Source organism: Toxotes jaculatrix, chromosome 4 (assembly GCF_017976425.1).
Source record: "Toxotes jaculatrix isolate fToxJac2 chromosome 4, fToxJac2.pri, whole genome shotgun sequence".
Classification (NCBI taxonomy): domain Eukaryota; kingdom Metazoa; phylum Chordata; class Actinopteri; family Toxotidae; genus Toxotes; species Toxotes jaculatrix.
This window is the reverse complement of record NC_054397.1, coordinates 24,058,232-24,085,471: the sequence shown is the minus strand read 5'-3', so window position 1 is coordinate 24,085,471 and position 27,240 is coordinate 24,058,232. Positions and strand designations below refer to the sequence as shown.

General features: G+C 42.7%; 1 protein-coding gene across 6 annotated transcripts; it reads left to right on the top strand.

Annotated features, from left to right (window-relative positions):
- The first annotated feature begins 1,491 nt into the window (after positions 1 to 1,491).
- On the top strand, positions 1,492 to 27,240 carry ctnnd1 (catenin (cadherin-associated protein), delta 1). 6 transcript variants are annotated; one of them, XM_041035548.1, is made up of 23 exons: positions 1,595 to 1,842; positions 8,538 to 8,685; positions 11,108 to 11,182; positions 11,297 to 11,422; positions 11,668 to 11,957; positions 12,070 to 12,160; positions 12,373 to 12,563; positions 12,782 to 13,037; positions 13,392 to 13,463; positions 14,386 to 14,536; positions 15,065 to 15,266; positions 17,421 to 17,538; positions 17,707 to 17,863; positions 18,931 to 18,948; positions 19,249 to 19,314; positions 19,539 to 19,666; positions 21,861 to 22,011; positions 22,153 to 22,348; positions 22,491 to 22,684; positions 23,419 to 23,466; positions 23,612 to 23,694; positions 24,508 to 24,602; positions 25,040 to 27,240. In XM_041035548.1, the coding sequence occupies exons 2-22, from the start codon at positions 8,545 to 8,547 to the stop codon at positions 24,565 to 24,567; spliced, it is 2,814 nt and encodes a 937-aa protein (XP_040891482.1). In that variant the 5' UTR covers positions 1,595 to 1,842; positions 8,538 to 8,544; the 3' UTR covers positions 24,568 to 24,602; positions 25,040 to 27,240. The 6 variants fall into 6 exon arrangements, with proteins under 6 accessions (XP_040891485.1, XP_040891482.1, XP_040891483.1 ...); XM_041035551.1 differs by lacking the exons at positions 1,595 to 1,842; positions 8,538 to 8,685 and adding an exon at positions 1,492 to 1,577; XM_041035549.1 differs by lacking the exon at positions 18,931 to 18,948 and having other exon boundaries at positions 1,596 to 1,842.

The following is a 27,240-nucleotide window of genomic DNA, read 5'->3' as shown; positions in this document are numbered from 1 at the left end:
TAAAGCATTAGTACGGTATTAGTTAGGTATTATCAGCTAAATGTATTTAAAATACCAAAAGTGCTCCTTATGCAATGCCCCCTTTCAGAATATTATATATTATCATATTGTTCTTTTATTTTTAGTTGTTACCATTGGTGAAGCATTAATGTGTGAGCAGTATCTAAATGTTGAATCTAGTTATAGTTGAACACATTTTTTAGAGCTGAAATTATTAATTTTAATTTATCAATAAGACATAGGCGATTGACTCTGCAAAACTGACTCTGCTGGAGTAAAGAGTACTGTATTTTCTCTACTACTACTACAAGTATAAAACAGCATATGATGGAAATACTCAAGTAAAGTACAAGTATCTCAAGATTTTACTTAGTACAGCAAGGGAGTACATGTGTTCTGTCCATTTACTGAAGTGTCCAGTTTCCATTTTATGCTACAATAGACTGTCACACTAATACTTCATACATTTCGGATTGAAATATTGTACTTTTCATTCGACTACACTTTTTAAACAGTTACACTTACTAGCTACTTTTCAAATTAAGATTTTATTAGAAAACATGATTAGTTTGTAAAATAGGTAGAATTAAAACAAACAGTATGTACACCAGTGAGAATTAGCTCCAGCTCTGCTGGACTACAACAGAAAGGCACCTCTGACATGTCAGTGCATCAGTAGTGATAATCCAATAATATAACACTGACAGGGGCCATTCTGCTCAATGAGCACTTCCACTTTTGACAAATAAAACACATTTTGTAGTTAATACTTATGTACTTTCACTTAAGTATAAATCTAAATGCATTACTTCTACTTGTAATGAAGTATTGCCTCATAGTAACCTCATAGTATTATACTATGAGGTTAATCTGAATATTTCTTGCAACACTGGTGATTGTCCCCCAAATTACAGTAAATTCGAGTAGGACCACTGATGTTACTCTGTTCTCTAATAGTACTTCCATTTTGTGACCACATGAGGGCAATATCAGAACTTTTAAAAACATTTTTTTAAATTGTGGAATCTTTAATTTTAGAGGACATTTATATGGTATTTCCAAACAATGTGATGAATAATGTAACAATAATGTGAGGTGTTTTGGCTGAGAAAAACAAAGGATATTAGTGAATTCATATGTGTGAATGTAAGAGTAATTCTATAAACCTTCAGATAAAAAGGAAAGCTTCTCTAAAAATTAACCTCTCTTTGCTTTACAATGGAGGAAGGTAAATTAAATTATCAAATTAATATTTTTAATTAATAAAGAATGATATAATAATATTCATATTAATCTAAATCTTCAAGATTATATTATTGCTGTCTCCAATATATTTTTTCTTTGAAGTGATTAAGTCTTTCAATAATAGCTATCAGATAAATTCTTTTATGAAAAGGTAATATTGCCTGTAAGCCAATCCATATCATAAATTGCCCCCCCCCCCCCATTCTGTTCTCCTCTGCTGTTTTACTCTGCTCTTTCTCTTCCTCTCGCCTCCACCTTTTCCCCCCAGCGGAGAGGAAGAGCAGAGACAAGTGAACAACAATCCAAAGCAAGGAAGATAGGAAATTGCAGAGGTGGGTGTTTTCTCCGTCTTCATTGTGGGTGTTCTCGTCCTGCGGTGGATAGACAGTTTATTTGTTCCGTATCACGCCGTTTGTTCGACCACGCCGAGCTGTTTTTGTTGTCTCATCCCAACTCACTTCTTCTCCGAGCCTGCGGGTCGAGGTTTGGATTGTGTCAGCAGCGCAGCAGCAGCAGCGGTCGGGCTAGGCTAGGCCTGAATCCGCCTCGCAAACACTTATGGACTTTGAAAAGCAAGCCTAACAGTCTCCAGAATCGGTAATGACCCGCCTCTTGGTGTTTTGTGCTCGGTACAGCTGGCTGGGAATTGTTGTAGGTGGAAAGAGGAGTGAGTTTTAATTTGGTCAACTTGATTGTTGTAGCGCAGCGTTAGCAGGCTAGCCACCATAGCACAAGCTATTTTAGCTAGCATCGGTGTATTCCAGTCGTTAGCTTGATGAATAACTTATCTAGAGTGGGACTTGGGAAAAGTTGGACATGGCTTATACGCGCAGTTAACGGTCGTTTTCAAGATGACGGTTAAAATAGTAATTTAGCATGCTAACTGAACATTAATTAGCTAACATATCAGTTTATTACATGAATGATATGGTTTGTGGGTGACTTGGAGGTGTGCAACGTTATAAAATGACAATGACTGTTTTTCTGTCTGCTGACTTGAACTAAACATTGAAGCAGCAAAGTTTAACTAGACTTTACCGCCAGTTTTCTCCCACCTGGGGGGTATTCAGGACAGGTGAGAGTACACGGAAGTGACCGGCCAGCCCGCCGCGTCACAGACCGTAAACTGGGAGTCAAAGTCCAGCCTCGGCTCACTTATCAGTTTCCTATTATGTGTTGTACCTGAAACGCCCACTCTTTCCGGACAGTGGTGCTGCACGGTGCTTCTCAGGTGACTATGCTCGCAAGGTGTGTCATTTTTCCTTTGGAGTTTGTTCATTTTGCTGTATTTGCTGTGAAAACGCTCTGTGGTCTGCCAGGTAGAGGACAGAGGCAAGATTTGTTGTGGTGCTGTTGGAGGAGCAGCGGCACAAAAGCAGGAACCTGTTGTGTAGGTCTGGAAGCTTAGGGTGTGGTAAGGTGGCGAGCCTGTTTGTTGCTTCATTATTCAGTCCCTTGTGTGAGGACTTGAAACACAGACACCATCTCAGCTTACAGTTCCTCAGTGTGAGCGAATGCTGGATTACTCACAGGGACTTGGCTGAATCTGCTCACAGGTCATGGTATTCTGTAGTTTCAGTGAGACACACCAGCCTGAGACATGTTTGACAGCCTGTCTAAAGTAACTGTGAGTTGTTGATTTGCATTGATGCAGACAGCTGATCTGTAAGTTTCAGTACAGCATAGACATGCCTGGCATATTCCTCTAAATACCCTGAGGGCATGTCTGCTTTGACCTGTTGGATCAGAGATGGAAGAGATTGTGGGCAAGTTTGGACAAGCTATTTTCTCAGAAATGTCCCTCTGTAAGATGTAAAAAGGAGGGGCCAAAAAAAAAATTCAAAAGTTAGACATTTGTTTTGCTGCCTAGAATTTGTTCCTAGCCATTTTGTCTGTGGGGGCTGAAGTCTTGCTGCTCAGCCAGTTGTTTTAACCAGAGCTATCATTTGAGAGCCTCTGTAATGACGGGCTTTCAGAGCACACCACGGGTGTGTCCCTCTGACACACAGAAGCTGGGGTTTTCTTATATTTGCTCCTCCTCCCTGTCTGTGCTCTCTCTCATTCTCCGTTTATCTCGCTTCATGTCTCTGCCTCCAACGGTTACACCTGCAGTCTTGTTTTCATTTGAACGGTGAGCACGTCAGTACACTGTCCATGCAGGGGAGCACATGTGAGATACTACACACAGAGTGAAATCAAAGGGCACAGATTTTTCTGTGAAGCTGTGAAGCTCAGCTGTCTTACAGTACCCTCCCTCAGTGCTGGTGGTTAACTTCTTGGAAAGGTTGAGTGCCAGTTTGCATTTTTATGGTCCTCACTGCAGCAATTTAACCAACTTCCTTCTAAAGTGGCGGTCATGCTCTGTTTGAAAATCACCATTTGTAAATCTTTACCGACTGCTTAACATTAGTTTTTAGCTTGTTTGCCCATTTTTTGATAATAGTGATCTAGTGATCAAAACACTTTTACAAGTGTTTTGAAGTGAAGACTACAGTGAAAGACTTGGCTAGATGTGTAGTCAAATACAACAATATTTTACAGCTGGGTGACAGTGCAATGTTCTCGGCTGTTGACTTTCAGTGGACTTGTGATAAAAACATAATGCGTTACTGATTTACAAAATTCTGGTGTCACAATTAAATATTATGAGCAAAATGTGTTAAGAGTTTGGCTGAAAGTAATGCTTAACATCAGAGCCCAGTTCATTGAAACAATCTGAATACTCATCGGTTTGATTACTTTATATGTTGATTTTTGATGAACTTTGGCTATATTTACCATACTGTGATAGCGGTGTAATAAAATCATTATATTGATTTCAACCATATTCTCCAGCCCTACACTTTACTCAGTACCATAATTGGCCATTGTGGTAAGTCACACAGATGCTAATGGATCTCATCCTGAGATGAGTTTAGTTAGTAGATTATTATTTAATCAGTAGCCATAGACATTAAACATATGGCATTTGTTGTGTGACATAGGCTTGTGCTCTTTTTGTAAAAGTTCTTTGCAGAGTATTTAGTGACTGAGGTCAAATTCATCTCTAATGGGGTGTGATGTTCAAACAGGTTGTGTCGCTCATTGTTCATCTCACCCGGTGAAATGAGTATTAGTTTGGTCAAATGACAGAAAACTATAAATGACAGTGATTTTGATGAATAAATAACTGAAACGATTCAGCAAGTTAAAAAGCCCACAATTTGCTGCATCAGGTTTTTAAGAAATGAGGGTTTGCTTCCTTTGTGTATGTCATTGTACATTTAATATCTTGGACTGTTAGTTGGACAAAACAAGCAATTTGAGGATGCCACCTTGGCTTCTGGGAATTTGTGATGGGCATTTTTCTCTAATTTCTGTGACGCTAAACAATTACTGAAGACAGACACAGATTAATTAATAACAGAATGCATTAGTTGAAGCACTTCTTATTTAGTTAGATGTGCACATACTTTAACTCACTGGTCCATTTTTTTACTCTTTTTTTTTTTGGCCTCTGAGTTACAGCTGCCTCCACGTTTCCTTCCTCACTAAGAATAGTAAGTTGGTGTCCTGTAGATTAGGCAGCTGGCCTTGCAGAGGTCTCTGAACAGTGTGTGTGGAGCGTGAGTGTGGGTGGGCGTGTGTGCATGTGCACTCTCTCTGGTAGCTACCACTTTGTGCCCATGCTGCAGGCCGCATGGGAGAGGGGGTGGTGGTGGGACTTAGTTTTCGTGGTTTCAAGTCAGGATGGTAAAGACGGCAGTGGTTGGATATGGGCCAAGGTTAACACACAGCACACACACACACACACACACACACACACACACACACACACACACACAAGCAGGCCAAATCTCTGTGTGACCATTCAAATGAGGCTGAGTCAGCACAGCCTTTTGCCAAGCCACAACAGCATTTTACCATAGCTTCACCTCAGCTGTGTGTGTGTGTGTGTGTGTGTGTGTGTGTGTGTGTGTGTGTGTGTGTGTGTGTGTGTGTGTGTGTGTGTGTGTGTGTGTGTGTGTGTGTGTATAGGGGTGTGTGTGGACTGGAACAGAATGCATGTCAGCCTGCCACAACCACCAGTGACAAAGTCGTTGAAATAGCGATGATAGCATATGATAATAAGGGGATACACTGCAGTCACAATACTCAGTACTCAGTGGGCACAGGGTGATAGACTAACAAACTGACTGTGAGTGTGTACTTCAAAGTTTATGTAGTAGTGGATGCTGACCGTGTGTGTACATCTGTTTTGTGTGTGGGCTCAGGATGGTAAGTGGCTTAGCAGTGTAATTCCAGGGCTATCCCATTAGCAGACACGATTTAGCGTTGCTGCTAATGGTCTTACAATAGATTAATGACTAATTCCCAGGCTTTAAGTGGCTAAAGCCATTTAAAATTCTCTCACAAGCAACTGCACCCTGCCACAAGAATGTTAGCGGTGAGACTCGCATTGCTATGGATGTTGTGTGGGTCTGTCTGCCTGTTGCGCTGAGGCACAAGAGACTGTCTTCTTCTGGACTCTCAAAGTTGACAGAGCCGCAAAGAAAAGCTCTGGCTGTGGTACGTTGACTTATCTGGTGTGTGCTGTCAGTGCCTCATCGTCGTTGAAATTCATGATCCCTGTTGTAAAATTTGATGGCTGCTATAGGCAACCTTCATAACGCAGGAAACATTGTTTGGGGTCTCTTTTTTTTTAATGTACTCAGAGGTTACATATACCCACATGAAATCTTTCAGTTTGTGAGCATTATCCACTATAGAAGCACTTTGTTGGTTTGTGGTCGGTCGTCCTGATTGGGCCAGAGAACAGCTCCCACTCTCCCTTTTCCAGGACTGAAGTGTTTGGCTGAGAAGAAAAAAGTTTGGTGTGAGAGACGGATGAGAGCAGCACAATGAAAGAGTGAGGTGCTCCCTTATTAGGACAGCTTCCAACAGCTGAGACAGGATATGACATGCTAAATCTCACTGTGGAATGTATGACAATGGCTGTGTGTGTGTGTGTGTGTGTTTTTGTCGCTCAAGTGTGCGTCTCTCCGCAAATGTGTTTTATTTTCCACACAAATGGAAAGAAAGAAGAAGCAGTGTTAACTTCACCAAAACTCGCTGCAGCTCTGAGTATTCAAGGATAAAATCAACGTCAGCCACGCACACTTGCCGCCTTTATTTAGTCTGTGACCCACACACACAATCACTCGTCCTCACAGGGATGTGAACACACACTCACACCGGTGTGTGTGTGTGTGTGTGTGTGCGCACTCAGACCTAATACAGGAGTCTTTGTTCACTCTGCCAGTCTTGTGTGCGCGGATGGAGAGCAGATTTGATCTACATGAGTCAGTGAACTTTGAAGTAGAAAATGGTTTTTTCCCTGGTTTGGAGATGAGCCATGCTCATGTCATCCCGTTATTAGACAGACACTGCTGAAGTAATCTTCCCCAGATTCCTCATTCTTCCCTCACCAGTGTCCCTGCTGAGGACGTCTGGCTAAAAGCACTTTTTCACTGTCTTAATTTGGACTGGAGTGACGTTCACTTATTACCATGCCTCTGTAATTGAGGCTTAGGTCATCTGTGGCATGTGCTTAGGCCACATTTCCCTCTAAAAGACCAGTTTTGATGATTAAAATCAAACTTTTCTTCTTCTTCTCTTCTTTGCTGTAATTGCTTATTTTTTTTTCTGTATGGCTGCACAATAAATCATTGGTGTTTGTCTACCATGATTTATTGCTTCCATAATTAAAGGTTATGCAATTCAGCTGATTATTTTGAAATACACTTTTCAGTATGTTGTGATTTCTTGAAATGTCTATGTGTAGTGTAACAAGCACTGTCTTTACATTTGAATTCTGATTAAACTCTCTATGTTAGTAAAGGAGGTTAGTACAGGTTAACCCTACAGGTTAGTAAAATTAGGAGGAGAAGAATGCATTGATAAGCAGAGTGGAAAAAATGGATCAACTTTGTGGTTCATGAGAAAATCTTTCTGAATTTCTCTTCTGGATTTGTCTGATATCACCATAGTTTGATGGTAAACCAGATGGAGGTAAAGTTTCCCTAGGAGTTAAAGTTGTGCTCTCAAATTATTAAGTACTGATCATTTGTTTTTTATTAGCAAAGGTCTCCTAAACCTACCTGTTTCATTATTGTGCAGCTTCTTGTCTTTTTAACACTGATGTCAAGATGTTGTACCTTTCGACTGCGCCATGTTTTGGTCGCTTGCAATGTGTTTTTCTTATCCAGGAAATCTAATTGATTCTGCTACAGCACTCATTTACTCTGGATCTCTGAAGATTAGCCAAATGCATAATTGACCAGCTCCAGTTTTCAGTTTTCCTGCGATTTTAAAGCTTGTTTGCAGAGGTAATAGCTGCCAAGCTATAAAGAAGTTGCCCTCATTTAATCACCTGCTACAGTAAATTGTCATGGGTGGCCTGCGGATGAAAAGCCCTCCATGTTCTAATTAGTAAACTACACAAGGACTTAAATCATTTCTAGATGAACTTCAGCATTATTCGGCATTAAATACACAGGTACAAAAAAGGCCTTCTTTTTCCTCCGTGCTGTGGAGAGCACACACCCTCAGTTCAAAACACCTCTGGATTTTCAAATGTGGTGTAACCTCATGGTGCGATACTGTCTATGAATAAACCCTCCAAACGCTCTCACGTTGCTTCCCGCTCCCTTCCTCACTTTCTTTGCATCCTTGGAATGAAGAAGCGTTAACAAGCTCCACACGCTGCAGCTGAAAACATGCTGTAATTGTCTCTCGTCATGTATCTCACTTTCTTTCTATATTTAACCCTGCATAGCAGAAGGTGAAGAGATGCTCTGAAAAAAGTTAAAAAAAAAAAAAAAAAAAGTTTTCTTCCATCCCTGCTCTGCTGGTGCTCGTCTCACCTGGAATTTGAACTGAATAATCACTTTTTTTTTTGTAGATGAATTCTCAAGTAGTGAGCTCTTTCCTCATGCCTGCTGTTCGTCCTCGCTGTGTGTCTTGCTCTTGTTCTGTCTGTAGTCACGTTTTCCCTGTACCTGCTACTTTATCTCCCCGGTTCATTCGCTCTTCCCTCATTTATCTTCCCTTGCTTTGCCTCTCTGCGTCAGCTCCTGCTGCTTTTTAACCTCTAAATATCAACTTCATTAGCACTCCTTCAGTGTGCTTCATCTGCACTGTGCCAGGGGCCCTCCTTTATATCTGTGTGTACTTGGGTTTTTCAGTCTTGTTGTATGTCTGTTCTTTGACCGGTGTTGGTTGATTCTCTTCTTGCTCTGTGGTGTTGACCCTGTCCTGTCCTCTGATCTCAGCGTGTGAATGGAGCAGTGTGCGAGTACAGCCTCCCTGCTGGCCTCGGTGCGGGAGCAGGAGAGGCAGTTTGAGATGCTGAGCCGAGCTCTGGAGGAGGAGCGGAGATCGTGCGCCGGCACCCTGCCCCGCCCCCTCCCCAACATGCAGGTAACACGGAGCAAACCCCTGCCCCTCCCCCACCCACGCACATTTTCCATTGAAAAGTCCCTCGGAATCACCCTCCCTTGATCCGAGTGAGTCCATCCATTGTCATCTCCATGATCACCCCCATCCCATCAGTGTGGACTGGCAGGATGGCAGCAGAACCTAGATGAAACCGGGGGCAAAAAATACCTCCTCTGTGGATTTTAATCAGGCTGGACTTTTGATGCTTGCTTGAAATTTAGCTTGAGTTGTGCAAGTAGAAAGTTGAGTTAAATAAAGTGACTGAAGCACCTTCCAATGAAGCCTTCCTGAGGAGGTAATTTACACCCTCTTTTGCTCCTCTCAGCTTTAATAATGCATTTTTTCCATACTCCGTCGGTTTCTCAGAAACCATCCATGTCTCCTTCAGAATAAGTCTTCCCATCATCATCATCATCATCATCATTTCCCACCACCTGTCAAATGTAACAACACGGTGCACCCCATCATGTTTGTCTTGACTTGTCTATGGGCGCTTGCATGCAGAGAGATGATGTGCTCGATATTTAGTTTGTTGTGATATCCACCATCATGATAGAATTTTCCTTTGTAGCCACAGTATGCCAACCAGCTGGTATATTTATACTTATTTATTTCTGGTCTAAGAAAACCATCCCTCAACTGATTTTTTTTCAGTTGAGCAAAATCCCTTAACTAGGACCAGGGTCCAGTCAGACCTGTTCCATCAGCTGTGATTCTCAGTAAAAACCTTCGATACCTGAGTAAGTTTCATAGCTGAAATGTGCTGAGGTCTGTTTGCTTACACACCCTCTTTATCACCTGTGAGTCAGTTACCTGCTTCACAGAGCGACGAGTGACTTCACACCCTGAGTTCACCTCACAGACAGACGCGCAGGCACACACACGCGTTGCTCATTCTTCTGCTTCCGTATCGTCACGCTCGGTCATTAGTCTGCATGAATAAACCGGCATACACTTGTACACACATACACACTTTTGGCCCTGAGGCGACATTGAAACACTGTAATAACCATCTGGGGCTCTCCCACACGCTTACTTTCTCCCCTTGTTGTTTGTCGCTCTTACATGTAGACTCGCATTCATGAGGACACATCCCAGTCCCAGGTCATTCTTGTGACTGATAGGGAGCAGATATATAGGTAGAGTGTGTGTGTGTTAAAGTGAGAGCAGGAGAGAAATGTAACTTGTGCTGGTTCTTATCTCCGTTTGTGTTTACATAGCCCAAAGGCTTTGGCATGCCTCTCCCAGGCACTGCAACCCAACCGCACTTGTTAGTGACAGGTTCCCACACGTTCACATCTGCCCGGCACTTTCTACTATTCCCTTTGACTGAGTCCTTATCTGCACCAGAGGGTATTTTCATTTTCTTAATCTATGGCTTGTATACTAGTTGCTCCTCCCGAAAGTATTAGCTCCACTTATCTTCAGGCAATTTCAATTTTTAAAAAAAATTTTTTATACTTGAAAATACAACGTTTTTGTCAGTCTGAGACATCTGCATGCCATCCTTGAATCATGGATGAGCAGTTCCCCTCTGGCTGTGCCTCTTCATCCCCTTATGTTGTGGAGATAAACTTCCAGAGATGGCTGTGGGGATACTTAGAGCTCCCCCCGTGGCTGGAATGGGAAGTGCACCACACCCGCTGGCACTCCCAGGCAGGCAGGCAGGCAATGCTGGTGGTGTTGACGCTAGAGAAGGAGGTTTTATTTCTCTGCTTGTCTCTCTCTCCGTGGGTCATTATTCATTTCATTACTGACTAATTGTGCTCATCTGTTCATTCCATCATCATAGTTCATTTATGTTTGCACAAGTTTGTTGAATGAGTGTGTTCCATTCAGCTGCCTCACTGTTTGTGTTTAGGGGTGAAGAGAGCATACATGAAAGCCTCTGTGTGTTTGTGTTCATGTTTACATACATGTGGAGTTCATGTAGTGTCATTCTTACAGTCCATGCAGACGTTTAAGTGTGAAACACACAGAAAACTGCAAAGTGTTAAACTTGATGTTTAAAAAAAACACCATGCTTGTTAGACTGTCATTAGCTAGCTGTGTCACTATAACTCAACACATTAGAAAAAGATAGAGCAGGGTTCTATTTATTTTTAAGCTTCAGTGCAACATGAAGTGCCTTAGCATCACAAGATAAAGCTGGAGGTCATTAAAATTCAAATGAAAGCTGACAACAGTTGCTGCTTTCACTTCTGGTGTTTTATTTGGTCATGTCTGCACATGAGGAGCTTGTCGCCCTGGAAAACAGTGATATGATGTGATGTGTGTGTGTGTTTTTATACATGCACATTTATTCTTTTATTCTAGGCTGCGTGCGTGCGTGTGTGTGTGTGTGTGTGTGTGTGTGTGTGTGTATGTGTGTTGAGTCCACTCATGTATTTCTTTCTTTCTGCAGAACGGACGCATTCCTTGTGATGCAGACATAGAGAGGCTGACACTGAACGAGGGTTACATCAACGGGACACATCACGTAAGCGCCCGTCAGAGCGCACTCAATTTCAGGTGTTCAATTTTTGACACGGTTAATCCCAAGGATACCCCAAGTGAAACCTATGTTTGCCGTTTCTCTCAAATGTGCGTGTAGTTCAGGATGGAGCCTGGTCAGGTGGTGCAGGAGACGTACATGGTGGAGGAGGAGCCCCAGGAGTCCACACCCGTTATCTCCGTTGAGACCAGTGAAGATGGAACCACTCGGCGCACAGAAACCACGGTAATATAAGATCCAAATAGAAATACTCTTTGCAAAATGTGCAGTATACAGCCCTGCTGAAGTGTAAGACTGACATGCTGGCAGAAATGGTTGCAAATGAGTTTTGTCTCGGATCATTTTGCAGGTGTTACGATTTAGTGGAAGATTTCCCTTTGGACTATATCTCTGAAACATACAAATTTCCATGCTTGTAAATTGTCAGCATTAACACCTTGTCTCCTGCCTCCTTTCTTTTGCTCTATAAGGTAAAGAAAGTAGTAAAGACCACCACTACTCGCACAGTCATCCCCTCCGTGTCAGACACACTTTCTCTGGATGGTGGGGGTTCAGTGACAGGTGTGGGGGGCTACACTGCACCCATGGACCGAGTCTACAGGCAGGGACCCGGCGGAGGCATGCCTATGGACTACCCCACTCACACTGTGCCCAGAAACTACCACTACGGACCTCCGGGCTATGACGACTACCGCACTGGACCTCCATCTGAGACCTACGCAAGCCTTAACAGGGGCGTTCGCATGGATGATCGCTACAGGTACCATGTTTGTTGAAATCATGGCAGAGTAGACACCAACTTCACAATTTCATTATATAATCTTTTAACCAATATTTCCCCTCTTTTCGGTCTGTTTCTCTCTCCTCTCTAGACCGGTCCATCCAGATGGTTACAGAACTCTGGATCCAAGCTACAGAGCTCCCAGCAGGAACCAGCTGGACCCGTATGCTGCTCAACCACAGGTATGTTCAACGATTATTGCATCACTTGCTTTGGAGCTTTGCTGTTAGGAGGATTTCAGATTATAACTTGGTGTGCCAACACTTCAGGATTATCTTGCTAAATTTGGTGCTTTGTGTTCATGCTGTATCAAATTGGATTTCAATAGGTAGGCACCATTTTCCTTTTGGCTTGTAGTTTGTATTAGTAGACACTAATTCCTGCCACTGTGTAGGTTGGACGTATGGGAAGTGCCCTGGAGCTGTCCTCCATCCCGAGGTTTGTTCCAGAGCCTTATGGTCTCGAGGATGATCAGCGCAGCGTGGGCTATGATGAGCCTGACTATGGGATGGGACACCCAATGCACTACAGCACAGTTCCCCGCAACCACCACGCATTCCCCCATGGGCCCCCACGCAGGACTGGGTAAGTACTGTGTGTTTTTGTGGTTACTCATCTGTGTAATACGGATGACTAACATGTAGATGTATGTTCTATATCTATGCACTGTGTGGTAGAGTCTGTGAGTCATCTCTGAGTACTCAAGGACCCAGGATAATTTATCAGAACAACTTAAATGCTAGATGTCTGTGTGTTGTCAAAAAGTGTGAACATTCACAAATGTTCCTCCCCTTCGTCCTCAGGAGTTATGAGGGCACCTTGGACGGTGACATGAGCGGCCCAGGGGACATGTACTATTGGGGTGCAGGAGCACCTCTAGCCCAGGGTGAAAGAGGAAGCATGGCCTCGTTGGACAGCACTCTGAGGAAAGGTCCAGGTCCCAGTGGCTGGCGTCAGCCAGAGCTGCCAGAGGTCATCGCCATGCTCAACTACAGGCTAGACCCCGTCAAGAGCAACGCAGCTGCATACCTGCAGCATCTCACCTATAAGAATGATAAAGTAAGAGATGCACTTTTTTTCTGATTTAGGCTTTAGCATCTAACGTGACGAGACTCGGCCACAGCTGACTGCACCATTTTTGATGTCTTTAACAGCTTTCATAGCAAGATTTTACTGGTGGAAAATATGATAGAGAATGTTTTTGTTTTTCTTAATTTTGCTCATTTAATCAAAAGAACTGCAAAAAAGAGTGTGGATGGGAAGTTTCTTTCTGAAATTGCCCACCCAGGTCTTTTTCTTTAAGATTTTTCCAAAACATAAGTTTGATTTGCCGAGCTGATTGAAAACAATAATCTGGACTTTACTTGAACCCCATCCACATCCACTGCTTACGTCTATCCTTTCGCTTTCCAGGTGAAGTCTGATGTGCGTCGTCTGAAAGGCATTCCAGCTTTGGTCTCTATGCTTGACAACCCAAATAAAGAGGTCAGTTCATTCCTTACTTTGTTACAGGAGTGTTATAATTAGACTAGGTGGGGTAAAAATGAGGCTTAGGGGATGTAGTGTATGTCTTATGTAATCCTCATAAAATTAATTGGCCTGAGACCAGCTGTAAGGACAAGGTGAAAGTGAAACTCAACCTTAATACTGAATGAAAGAGAAGTAGAAATAAGCATTACGTGCTTGGCTTCTCTTGGTTAAATCCTGGAGGTCAACGTTTGTGCTAAATATGGTTTCGGCCAAAACATTCTGTGGGTTTTTTTTTTTTTTTTTTTTTTTCGGTTCCCTTTCATTTAGGCCAAGCTGTGGCAAAGTTTTGCTGATGTTTGTATGGGCATTACCAGGCAAACCACATCATGCATTCCACTCTCGAAGCAAAGAAGCATCTTAATTTCACATTTCATGCTCTATGGCCAGTGACAAGTTTTGAAGTCTGGTGTGTGTCGGATGACTTGCCGACTGGAGAAATGGGTCAGACATCAACTGCATCCTCTTAACGTTTTTTTAAGTGGTCAGAAAGACTCCACGCAATTTGTTTGTGTGCGCGTGCATAACTGTATGCGTGTGAAAAGCTAAGATTCAAAATAGGACCAAGAGAGTGGTGTTATAAAAACTTTTTCAAAATGTATGTAAAAAGTGAATCAGAAAATTGGTTGTAGGATGCTGTGAACTTGTGCTTTACTTTAACATCGCTTTATAGTGAAAATATGTAAGAATTGTGGCCAACTAATTCACCATTAATTATTGTAAATGACTTGCATGAGTTGCCCTGCTAAGGCCTTTGTAGTATGCATATTGCAATTTATCCTGTTTTCTACTACGGTGCTAAATCCATGTGTGCGCTCTCTTAAGTGGTTCTCCATCATGACTAATTGCTCAATAAACTGTTACTGGGTTTCTGTAATAGGTTCACTACGCAGCCTGTGGAGCTCTAAAGAACATCTCGTATGGAAAAGATCCAGACAACAAGATCGCCATCAAGAACTGTGATGGAGTGCCTGCTCTGGTCAGGCTGCTGAGGAAGACCCACGACCAGGACCTCACTGACACTATCACAGGTTAGAGGCACATGCGAACACACAACCTATGTAAACACGACTGTCAAATGTTGGCTTGAATTTTTTTTCACCCTTAAATCTTTATCGGCAAAAATAATGAATGTTCATTCACATGAAACTGTAAACAAGTCCACAATAAATTGAAAGTACAGCTTCAAGTTACTATTATTTTAGTTATACATTAATCTGCCAATTATTTTCTCAACATCATGTTTGTTTAAAAAATGACTTAAGCAATTAATTGATCTTAAAATAATTGCAGATTAATTTTCAGCCAATAGACTGATCAGTTGATTATCAGCTAATTGTTGCAGCTTTAATCAGAAGTTCTGTGGCGGCCATCCACGAACTCCCCCTACGCTTCATTTAAATTCACAGAGATGGCATTTCACACACATCAGGAAATGTGACTATCCATCTACCAAGCTGTTATTTTCTAGAGGGCTATTTTTAAAGTGACAGTTGGCAAGAGAGCTGCATAACTAAATTGAGCAATTTTGAATATTTTTAATCCTGCGCTTTTCCCAGGGACCCTGTGGAACCTGTCGTCTCATGACTCTGTGAAAATGGAAATTGTGGACCATGCGCTGCACGCCCTCTCCGACGAGGTGATGGTGCCCCATTCAGGCTGGGAGCGAGGGAGCAATGGAGCAGGAGGCAGGGAGGAGAACTGCAAGCCCAGACACCTTGAGTGGGAGACGGCCCTCACCAACACAGCAGGCTGCCTGAGGTAGGGAGGGAAGGATGGAAGGATATAAGAAAGGAGGGGGCAGATGAAGAGTTAACAGCAGAGGAGCAGAAAACACAGCATGGAGTGGTTTTTAATGGAGAGGAAGGAAAGTAACTGTGTTCACGTGAAGCCTTTTATGCTACTAATCATCAGAATGATGGTGCAGTCAGATCAGTTTTATTTGTGCTTTATGTAACGTGTTGGTAATAGTAATCTCCATATTATAACTGCGCTAAAATATACTGTTCTAAAACTATATTTACAGCAGAGTGGAATAAGCCAATGAGCACCGTGCACTCAATGCAAGTGCATCAAAAGTCTGTAATGGAAAGCCTTTTCTATGATCACTAGCACATATAAACAGGATATCTCATTTTTAATTTAAATAGTTCTCATTAAAATACTTTGGGGTTAAATGTCAGTTATTTATTAAAGAAGAACTTCTGGCTGAATTGAGGCTTCACAGCGACTGGGATAGATCAGGAGAGGGGGGAGAGTTTACAGGGAGGGGGTGAACAGAGGACAGTGGGGCATTGACTTAACCAGTGTAAACAGTATGTTCCAGCCTCTCGGTCTGTTATCTATGCATTCCCCTTGGCCACATGGTCAATTACAGTGCTCACTTGTGGGTGTAGAAGAGTATGTGTGAATAACTTGGGAATCTTGAAGACTTAAAAAGTTTGGTATTTGCAGAAAAGGTCTGGACAGTATCATTCGGTGTACAGTATGATCAGGCCGTGGAGTTAAAGCTGATGAAATAATGCAAAGTCATACTGATAATGCACCGGCTGTGTTGATCTTGACTCAGCAACATGCAGATATTTCATTGTATCTTTTATTAATTTGTACATTACTTTGTCGGGTGCTCGTTGGTTCATGCTTTTTTTTTTAACCTGTATTTCTCATTTTTATGCAAACTCAGCATTAGCACTGATGTCTATTCTTCATTGCACCTTATCTACAAATAGGAGAGAAACATATCTTTCACTCCTCTCCACAGTGTCAGTTCAGTGGCAGGGCAGCTGCACCTTACTCCTGTATTATTCCAGTGCTGTACTTAAAAACTCATGTTTTAATGTCTTTGGCCAATATTTAACATCAGATTTCCACATAGTCAGAGAAGGGTACGAAAGACTCAAGGAAATCCTTGCTTGACAGGTTTTGTAATAAAAGATGATGGTGACGAGTTTTAGGTAAATCCAGTAAAATCTGAAGTCTAGTGGAGCTGTAGAGGTGACATGTGATAGCTAACTTTCTTATGTCTGCATCTGTTTGCACCTGTGTGCCTCAGCACAAGGCCGATCCATGTGGGTCGATCGAATACGTTATTTGCCAGCATTTTACAATGAGATCAGCAATGAATGTCATAAGTACACAAGATGTGCGTGAGCTTCATGCTTGACACAGTGGAAAACAGGTAGTAGCTGTTCAGATAGATATGGAAACAAATGAAATCTAAATTGTGTTGTTGATCAGGTTCATGGTCAAACAGTTCTTACTTTCTCTTTAGAAAGAAAAAAATGTAGAAAATTTGGGGAACTGTGGACCTCTTCTGTCCTGCAGTCCTGATTTGATTTGGTCTGTATTTTAATATTCTGAATGTCGGCCCACTGCAACATATAAATAAACTTCCTGAACTGTGCAGTGAAGTGAAATCAGTGCCCCCTGCTACGGAGGGGAGTGAGTCCTGTTATTGTGTGAGAGGGCGTGTCTGTCACTAGTGAAAACAGGCCCTTCACAAAAGGACCGAGGCTGAACATCATTCCACAGAGTTTTCTCCTTCGTGGTCTTTTCTTTACGCCCCTTCTACATCAGTGAATGAAGAACTAGCTGGGTGTCAATTTTCCATCCATCCGTTCTGTTAGATCTTAAAGTTTGACCCAATCACAGAGTGAGAGAAGAAACTGGTCCAGATCTGTAACTTAATCTGGTCGAACTGTGCTCTCTTTGTAAAGCAGAGGAGAGGAGTTTGATTCAGACAGCTCTTGTAGGTGTGTTAGAGGATTGTGTGCTGGAATCCTTTTGTAGCGACTCTTTCCTTTCTCCTTTAACCCCTTAACTGCCTTGTTTATTTCTCCAGCCGTTCACACTGCTAATCCTTCTTTTGTTTTACATTCTTGTTTCTCATCCTCTCAACTTTCAACTCGTCTAAAGAAATGTGAGTTCGGAGCGAAGCGAGGCGAGGAGGAAGCTGAGGGAGTGCACAGGATTGGTCGATTCCCTCATGTACATTGTCCAGTCCCAGATCGACTGTAAAGACGTCGACAATAAGGTATATCAGTAGCATTTTTAAAGAATAATTGAAACAAGATATGTAATCCTCTGCAAGTGATGATACACTTATAATGAGAAACTTTGCAGGTTGAGAGTTTGAATTTTATTAATTCTTCATTTTCACCTTTCTTTTTTCCACTCCATCTTTTTCTGTCCATCTTTACAGTTGATAGAGAACAGCGTGTGTTTGCTGAGGAACTTGTCTTATCAGGTTCATCGCGAAATTCCCGGCTGTGAGCGCTACCAGGAGGCCGCGCCCATCAACCAGGGCCCCGCCCCTTCTAGCCAGAAGGCAGGCTGCTTCAGCTCCCGCAGGGGCAAAGGTGAGGGAGGGAGAGGGATACTGTATTTGTTCAGGTCTGTAGGAGGAAGTGTTTAGAGGATTACAGTGATGTCACTGTTGTCAGCTGTGTCTTACTCTCGACTAAAACTGACGCACACACATACACACTTGCACAAACAAAACCACTGGCTTGCACAGGAATGTTTGCAATTTCCCCAACTGAGAGAAGGCTCATGCTCTGTTTGTGTTTCACTGAGAGTATTGATTTGTTTTTTTTTCCCAACTGAACTCCCCCTTTCTACTGTTTTGTCGATTTGCCAACGTTATTATAAAATTATTTTGCAGCTCCAAAGACCGTCTAATTCAGATACTGTATCCTGCTGCGAGCATCCTGCTAGCTTTCTTTTTTTGAGATTTTGTTTTTACTTGGATATAATGGAAATATTTTCACATTTGAGAAGCTGAGTAAGATAATGTTTTGCATTTTTGTCTTGTAAAATGACTGAATGAAATAATCAAAATAGTTGAAACAAAAACCACATACATGTTCACTGTCATTACAGTTTCACATTGTGCCAGATTAGATATTATGTGATATAAAACACAGAATTATACCACTACTGTATCAAGGAGAGGATTGCATCAGCGTGCCTGCTGTGCCTGATAAAGATGTGATACTCATTGGGGGGAAGAAATGTCTTAGTTCACTGGAAATCAGCTTATAGGTTAAGTAAATTGCTTCTCTGTGTTATTTATTGTGTGTTTATAATTTTCAGGTGTGTTGCACAGAACTTTATCACAGTAGCAACCTTTCAAACTGATATTGTCCAGAGCAGTCAGGATGTGTGAATATGAAAACCCATGGTGTGTGCTTTGATTGGCTTTATGTGGCCTTCGTACTTGGCATGTCACATTGCTGATTCTGTGTGGTGGCAGCAGTGCTGTTGGGATGTACTCAGGTGTTGACTGGGTGGCTCAGTTGTGGCTGCTTTCCTCTTACTTAAATGCTCTCTCTTCCTCCTGTTCTGCCATTTTCCTCCCTCTTCACCCCTTTTTCCTCTCGTCCCTCCTCTCCATTTTCCCGTCTTTTATTGCGCTGGGCTACAGATGAGTGGTTTTCCAAAGGTAAGCTTTTTACCTCTGTATGACTGCACTTTGCTTCCGCTGCCTGTTGTTGTCTTAGTGCTAGCAGCAGTAGAGTAACTGTAGCTGAGCTAACAGGTCGAAGTATTGTCTTCGTACTAACATGCACGCCTCCTTCTCACTGTGAAAGTTACAGTGAAGTATTCGGTTTCTGTTTTCCCCTGACAACATAAATCTAACCAGACTAAAAAATATACTGACAGTAGATTCAGTTCTCTAAAATAAATCTGTGATATTTAGATTTTATGTGTGTGTAAGACTGTAATGTTGGTGTTCTTCAAGGAAGGAGAGATGAGGATGCAGTTGCAGATGTAATTGACATTCCAAAGAGGACCACGCCTGCTAAAGGTAATGACCGACTCAGTCAACACTTTCACTGTATGCAAAAAGAACATTTAATTTGCTCACATTTAATCTTTATGTTCCTCCTTCCCCTCTGCCCCTCTTTGTGTTTCCACATCTGTTGCGTCTTCTCGTTTCCCATCAATCACTCCTGCTGTCCTCACTCTTTCTCTACAATTCCCCTCGTTCTCCTGCTGCTCTCCTCCCCGCTCTCTCCCTCCGTCCTGTAGGCTACGAGCTGTTGTACCAGCCGGAGGTGGTCCGCATTTACACCTCTCTGCTGAAGGAGTCCAAGAACCCCACAGTGCTGGAAGCCTCGGCCGGAGCAGTTCAGAACCTGTGTGCTGGCCGCTGGACTGTAAGAACATCTATTTATTATCATGCTTCTCCATTTTACAGCACCAGCACTCCCCGTGCTGAGTAACCGTTGATCCAGATTGTGGGAATCTGAGCAAACATGAACATAGATATTAGACATTAAGTCATTCAAATCAAGGCAGTTTTGGAAGTGGATTAAGGCGTTGGTACACCCCCGCTTTCCCAGGGCCCGGGTTAAATGATGACCATGTGACTTTCATATTTGTCTTTTCTTGGACCTTGCCCATGACCTTACTTACCACAGCTCTGACCTTGCCCTGACCTTTAAAATCCACACATTACTGGAGTGGAAAAAAAAATGAATGTTAATACCTGGGTTTTTGTTAAAGGAAGCAAGTCTAGTCGTGAAAACTCTGAGGCTAAAATCTGCTGTGCATAAGATAAGTGGGAGAATGGAGTAATCTGGGAAAATTGGAGTCAGAATACTTGCTGGTACACACCTTCAGTAAGTGTCCATGATGCCAAATGCTATACTTATAAATGCCTCCAACATGAATACAGCGTACACCATGTCCCAAAAGTTTGTGCACCCCAGTGGGCAGCATTTTTGTCCTTTCGTCTCCAAAATGGGTTGCACCAGGTCAGCCAGGTGTTGTGAGGTTGTTTAATTAGTTCATCTGTTTGTGATAGACCTATAAATTTCTTGGTTGACCATGAAGCATGTCACTGAGAGAACCTTTTTGGTAGTGTTGCCACAATGGCCAAACAAAAATCTGGAAAAGCTGCACTTTCAAAGCCTCAAGCCATTGCCTTGCGCAGGGCAGGGAAAACTTGCAGGGAGGTAGCTCAGGACCTTGACAGAAGCATACGATGGGTGAAGAAGTGGTGGCAGAGATACCAGAGTTGTGACTCCCTTGAAGACATGCCTCGTGCAGGTCGCCCCTCAGTTCTGAGTTTGAGGGCCAAGGACCTCATCTGCAAGGCCAAGGGAAAGAGATACCAATCCTGCCACAGACTCAGTCGAAGACTGAAGAATCTTGGCGAAGCAGTCTCTAAGAGTGCCATCCATCGTTTTCTGACTGAGAAACTGGGTCTGAGAGCATACAGAAGACAGCGGATTCCTCGCCTTACCAAACTGCAAAAGGAGAAGCGGCTTGCTTTTGCAAAGAAGTACACTAAAATGACCCCAAGAGACTGGGAAAACTGGGTTTTCTCTGATGAGTGCCCTCTCTACTTCTTTCCAACTCCCAACAGCCAAAACGACTGCATTTACACTGACAATCGAATGGAAGTACCACCTTCTGAACAGGTCAGGTTCAGCGCCCAGTGCATGGTTTGGGGGGCGATGTCATCTTCCAGGCTGTCTGAGCTGCATGTTGTACCCCAGTGCACCACCACCAACGCTGAGTATTATGTTAAGAACATTCTCCAGTCAGTGCTACTTCCCATACTCACCAGAAGATGTTCAGCTAGGAAGATGTTCAACAGGCGTGCGGAAATGGTCTTCATGCAAGATGGTGCCCCCGCACATACTGCTCGTACAACTCAGCAGTGGTGTTCTGAGCAGCTTCCTGGCTTTCTGCACAAAGAGGAATGGCCACCCAACTCCCCTGACCTCAACCCGATTGAAAACTGCTGGGATATCCTGAACAGTCGGATCTTCCACAGCCCACCCCCTACCACCATGAAGCAGCTCAGTGCGAGTGCTGTGCGGGAGTGGGGCAACATTGAGCTTTCTGTTCTAAAGAACTTAGTGCATTCTATGCCCGACAGGCTGAGGGCAGTAATTAAGATGCCAGGGGGATATAAATGCATTCTGTTGAATATTCACAATCTGAGTTGACTTTTTCTGTGGTGCACGAACTTTTGGGACACGGTGTAATAATTTAGGTTTAATTCTGTAGGATTATCTACAAAATGCTGTACGTGTACTGTGTAACCGTGTGGCTGTGTTCATGCAAATATAACTATAAATGGAAAATTCTCTGTCAGCATTTTGATTCTCTTGACAGCCTCTCATCCAACATCAACATCAAACTTGGCGGGTGTGTTGCTGAGGACAAAAAGGAAGTGCAGTGTGGACTCCTATCCTATGTAGGACAGTAGGGGCGTGGAGCCTGTCCCAGCATGCATTATACTGGAGGCTGTGTACACCCGGGACAGGTCATCAGTCTGTCACAGACATAAGATAGTCCCTTCATTTAAAAAAAATAAAAATCTGTGTCTTTGTTTAGTATGGGCGATACATCCGTGCCTTGCTGCGCCAGGAGAAGGGTCTTCCCATGATGACTGAGCTGCTGGCCCACGGAAATGACCGCGTGGTCCGAGCCATGTCCGGAGCCCTCCGCAACCTGGCCATTGATGCACGCAATAGAGATCTACTTGGTGAGTGCTTCGTGTGTGTCTCCGCTAGTCACACTATTTAGAAGTACAGTTTTAACCGTGGAGTATCAGATGTATGGTATCAAGAGCAGCGTGCCAGTATTTAGGTGTGCTTCAGTGTTTTAACCGCTCCTGTGCCGTTAGGTAAACATGCGGTGCCTCACCTGGTGGCTGACCTGCCCGGCGGTGGTCAGAGTCAGCCGGTGCGAGCGCTGTCAGAGGAGACGGTGGTGTCGGTACTGAGCACGCTTCATGAGGTGCTGGGTTCCAGCCTGGAAGCAGCCAAGACCCTCAGGGCCTCACAGGGCATTGAGAGACTGGTGCTCATCAATAAGGACGGGTAACTGCTGACAGAAGATTTTTTTTTTTTTTTTTAAGATGCATTTCTGTTTTGCAGTTTTGAATTACTTGATCTCATTGTGGATATTTTAGAATCTTTTTAATTCCCTCTCTCTGCCTCTCCCGTCCTCTGGTATCACCAGTAATCGTTCTGAGCGGGAGGTGCGAGGCGCCGGCCTGGTTCTGCAGACAGTGTGGGGCTACAAGGAGCTGCGGCGCACTTTGGAGAAGGATGGCTGGAAGAAGACGGACTTCATGGTCAACCTAAACCCTCCCAGCAACAACACCAGGGCCAACGGAGGATATGAGGACAGTACTCTTCCGCTCATAGACAAAGGTCAGGAAGTGAAAGGGAAACCTGTGTATGTATAATGCTGCGCAACACCACACAGCGCCAAGTTTAAATAGTGAAAGCAAATCTCAACTGGATCTTCTGTTTGATTAGAGTATTGTTTGTACAGCAGCATTGAGCAGTTGTATTTTCTGTTGCTGTGAAACTGAGCTTTGTCGTGATTTCTACCTGCAAAATACTCAAAGACAACTTTTGTCTTTTCTCAGAATCTCCACTGATTTAACTGTGGTAGTGTTTCAGAGAATCGTCTCTTCGGATATTATGTCTGTGCTTGTTTCTGTTGTTCTGTTGTTCAGATAATAGGCTGTTTGCAGACTTCAGAGTTAACAAAGAGTTGCAATTAATTGTTACATGTTTGTCTCAACCTGCTTGGCATGTAAGACATTTAAGGGTTTACCACACTGGGGCATTTCAGATAATCTCAGCTGAGCTTGTCCATCACCACAATGTATATTCAGATTTCTTTTCAATATGTTCAAAAGATCTTTTGAAGTCCTTGGCACTGACTGTAAAGTTTCCTAACTCCACCCATTGCATACCAAAGTATAATATACTGTGTATTAGCAAATACTAGTCGGTTAACATCTGACACTCACACACCGGCACACTTCTGTCTTTGGCAGGAGATCCTCTAGCTGACTGTGAGGGAACAGAAACATTTAACTTTACAGAGAAACAGTGATATTCATGCTCACTGTGTTTGTGTCTTTGAAACTCAGGTGGCAAAGGGGACCGGGAAATGATTCCAATGAATGATTTTGGACCAGGTGAGCGTGGGGGGAAAAAAAATTACACCTGGCTTAATGTGTTATAAGCTTGTGCAGCATATGATACTTAGAAATGAGGCAGATTTACACACACACACACACCGATTTACCTCTGATTTAACACATTTTTTTTTTCCCTCTTCAGATGCCTACTCCACACTGGACCAGAGAGGGAGAAGGAACACTCTGGATAACACACTCGAACCTGCTGACAAAGATGCAGTACAGGTAAACACTGGCCACATTCTCACGCCCACGTAAACCCCACCCCCTCTCATGCACATCACCCTGCATGACTGAAGAATTACCTAACTCCTTTACTAACATAAACTCCACTACATACTTCCTACATCTCTTCCCTAACCCCAACGTAAGTGCTTACAACAGACGATTGTGAGAATGAAAGCACAGATAAGACCATCGTTTTTTTTTTTTTATTTTTGTTTTAAACAGTAGAGCAGTCCTTCACAGGATGCACCACCTTTTCCAGTGACTTCAGGAGACATCAGAGTAGAGTCTGTGTCTCAGAGCACACACTCATCGTCAAGATACAGTTTAATCCTGAGGAGTGTACTCACCTCCTGAGCCTTCCAGATTTCCTGATGATATACAGACAAGTGTCCTCACTTACAGCTAAAAACGTAACCGTGTGAACGGACGTGCTCTCACACACACCCACAGACAGCATGTCGACGCATGTCTCGTTTAACCACTGTGGTTGATGCGTGTCTTGCACAAAATTTCTCACCGGTGTTGTTTTCCCCTGAAATATGACCTAACATTAAACTAATCTTTTGCAACCCTTTCTTTTCTTAATGCCTTATTTCCCTCCATGTTTGTCTCTTCCCATCTTGCTGTTATTGCTGTTTCTTTTTCATGTTTTTCACACTTGACCCCGTTTCTGTACTTACCCCCTCCTCGCTGTGTGCCTCTGTCTCTCCTTATGTCTCTTTTGGTCTCTCTCTCTCTCTTTCCTTCTCTTTCTGTCTCTTTATCTATCACACACTCCTCCTCTATATTTTTTGTCTCTCTCTCTCTCAGGGAGGGATGTATGGGGAGAGGCAGGCCTCTTTGCCTCTAATGGATTCTTACGATGGTTAGGCTACACCCACTGTCACACTGCATGTCAGCGCATGGTATGTGTGTCCCCCCGGCTGCTCCTCTCAGCTCACCGTATGGCCTAATATCTTAGTTGTGTATTAAGAACTGTGACTGTGACTATTTGTGTGACCAATGTTGTCAATGAGCTTCCATTATACTATATTTGGACTGTTTTTCACTCCCCCTGCTGGTGAAAAGTGTCAGTGATTTTTAGTTCTCCTGAGGTGTGATTTTTATTTTATTTTCTTTCTGCACAGTTTGTGTAATTTTTGTCTAATGTGTGGTGACTTGGTGTTGCCTGCAGCCACCATTGTGTGTTGTATTTTGTACTGTTTTTTTCTTTTTTTTTTTGAAAGCCTCTGCTGTGAATCTGAAGTTTAAAGGTGTGATTCTTCCCGCCTAGGCTCGAACGCCTCATATTAGCCGCTACACGTGATCGATTCCCACACTTGTGCCTCTTCTTCTGTTGCAGAAAAACTGATTGTGTGCATCACAAGACGACAGCCTCCTCCAACCTACTGCCCTTGCTGAACTGACAACGGGGGACCACTACACTACCAATGGGACTAAACTCCCATCATTTTACACTCTTCTGTCCCTCCTTACTCCTTTCACAGCTTCCCTTCTCTCTCTCTCTCTCTCTGTTACACTCCTCCATTGCAGCTGACTCACTAATGAAACCACATGGAAAGCTGACGTGGATCTGCGCCCCCTGTGGACAACCAGATGTGACACTATGACCACTTTAAGCTCTGCGAGGTCCTAAACTCCAAAAAACCCAAACAAACAAAACAAGCTAACCACTCAACCAGATACAGCAACACTACATCTCCACACTACGACACTACGACTTGCCTGGACAACACTAACGCTGTCTCTTTGACTGTGGCTTCATCTGAGGACTTTTGTAATTCTTGGAGGTCGGAGCGTAGACTTATTAAACTATTATTAAACTAATTAAAAGAACTGTTGGGATCAGACCAGGACACTTTCTGGTGAAATTTTACATGAATGGCCATTACAATCTTGTTTTGAAGAAACTGAGGAAATGTGTCATTTTCTCTGCCTCTCTCTCTCTCTCTCTCTCTCTCTCTCTGCGATGGTTAAATACTACAAAAAATAATTTCCTACCACTGAGAACCAATGTTTATGGATTAATCAGATATGTGTAAATCTTCTGCTTCTGTTTTGGTCGTGATTGTTCCTCTTCTTGCTTTGCTCTGTACACACAGTAATGTACATGTGCCAAATGACACTGCTACTGCTGCGACTGCCAATGCTGAATGCAAGAACTTCACACACTTTTCAACTGCAGCTATACTGAAAACTGTCATCTGATTTGTTTTGTACTCAGACTGTCCGTGGCCGACCGTCTCGCCAAGATGCATGGGGACGCTGCATTTTCTGTCTTTGATTGTGATCCATAGATATAAAGGGGACAGAAATAGAACAGTGAAATTCTCAACCTCATTGAAATAGTATAGTCTGTGCTATGTTTCTATCCTGTTAAATGTACGTCCCTTGACTTTGTAATTTCTTGGGAGATGTCACAGGTTGGTGCATTTCCTTTTCTCCACAGGTCTATAATCTTATGAATGTGTACATACAAGACGGTCTCTACGGTGGGCTAACTGGAGTGCCTCACTCATTCTGGATAAGTCTGATGAGTGTGTCCAACATGACATTAGTAACCAATCAAGGTGTGTTTTTCTCAGCAGGTTTCTAGTTGAGAGTACTGTATATGGAACTCAGCAGTTTTCTATTCTGCAAGTTAATGGAATATGTGAACTTGTATGTATGTAAGAGTTGATTCTTGTTATTGGGATTGATTTTTTTTTTTTTTTTTTTTATACGAGGTGTAAAACTCTTGAGTTCTGTATATTTTACTGCTTCACAAACCCATAGCCTTCGTTGGCTTTAAGACTACAGGACACTACATGGGAGAAGACACAGTATTGTCTGTTTTTGCCTGCATTTCTTTAGTACAGTGCTTGTTCTGTAGAAGAATGCATATTCTTAGTGCTGAGTGAGATGTAGATACTTACTGAGTGGACCATTAAAAGAAGCACTGGGGGGGTATAATGTGTGTGTGCTGCACCCCTAACCCCCCCACTCCTCTTTTTCCAGCTTTTCCTTTGTTTTCCATGCCAATTGAAACACGACAGGATGCCTCATTTTCTCAAAGCAACAAGTTGCCTTCAAGAGCGGACTGACTTAAAGAGGAGAGCAAGGGTTTGTGGTAGAAAATCTGTGGAAGGAGGCATAGACCAGAATTTGGTATTAGATAAAGTGGAGGAAAAAATAAAAGCACATTAAAAACTATATATACAAGAGAATATTTGTTAATTTTAATGATTTATGTATTTCTTTTTTTTTTATATTCTGATTTGGGTTTAATTGTTTTGGGTGCTCTGGGTGAACGCATATGCAATCAGTTTTTTTATGTTTTGATTGAAAACATTCAGTTTATGTCTTAATTAAATTTAAAACGAGTTAGCTAAACAAAATCCTCCAACACAGTCAGCAGATACTGGAATACTAATGGAAAAAATCTGATTCTGGACTACACCTTAATCTCTTTGCCTTGGCTCTTAAAGTTGCACATTCTCATTTATGAGTGAATTATGTAACTAGCAATACTGTTTTTAATAAAAAAGAAAATAATTTCTCAAA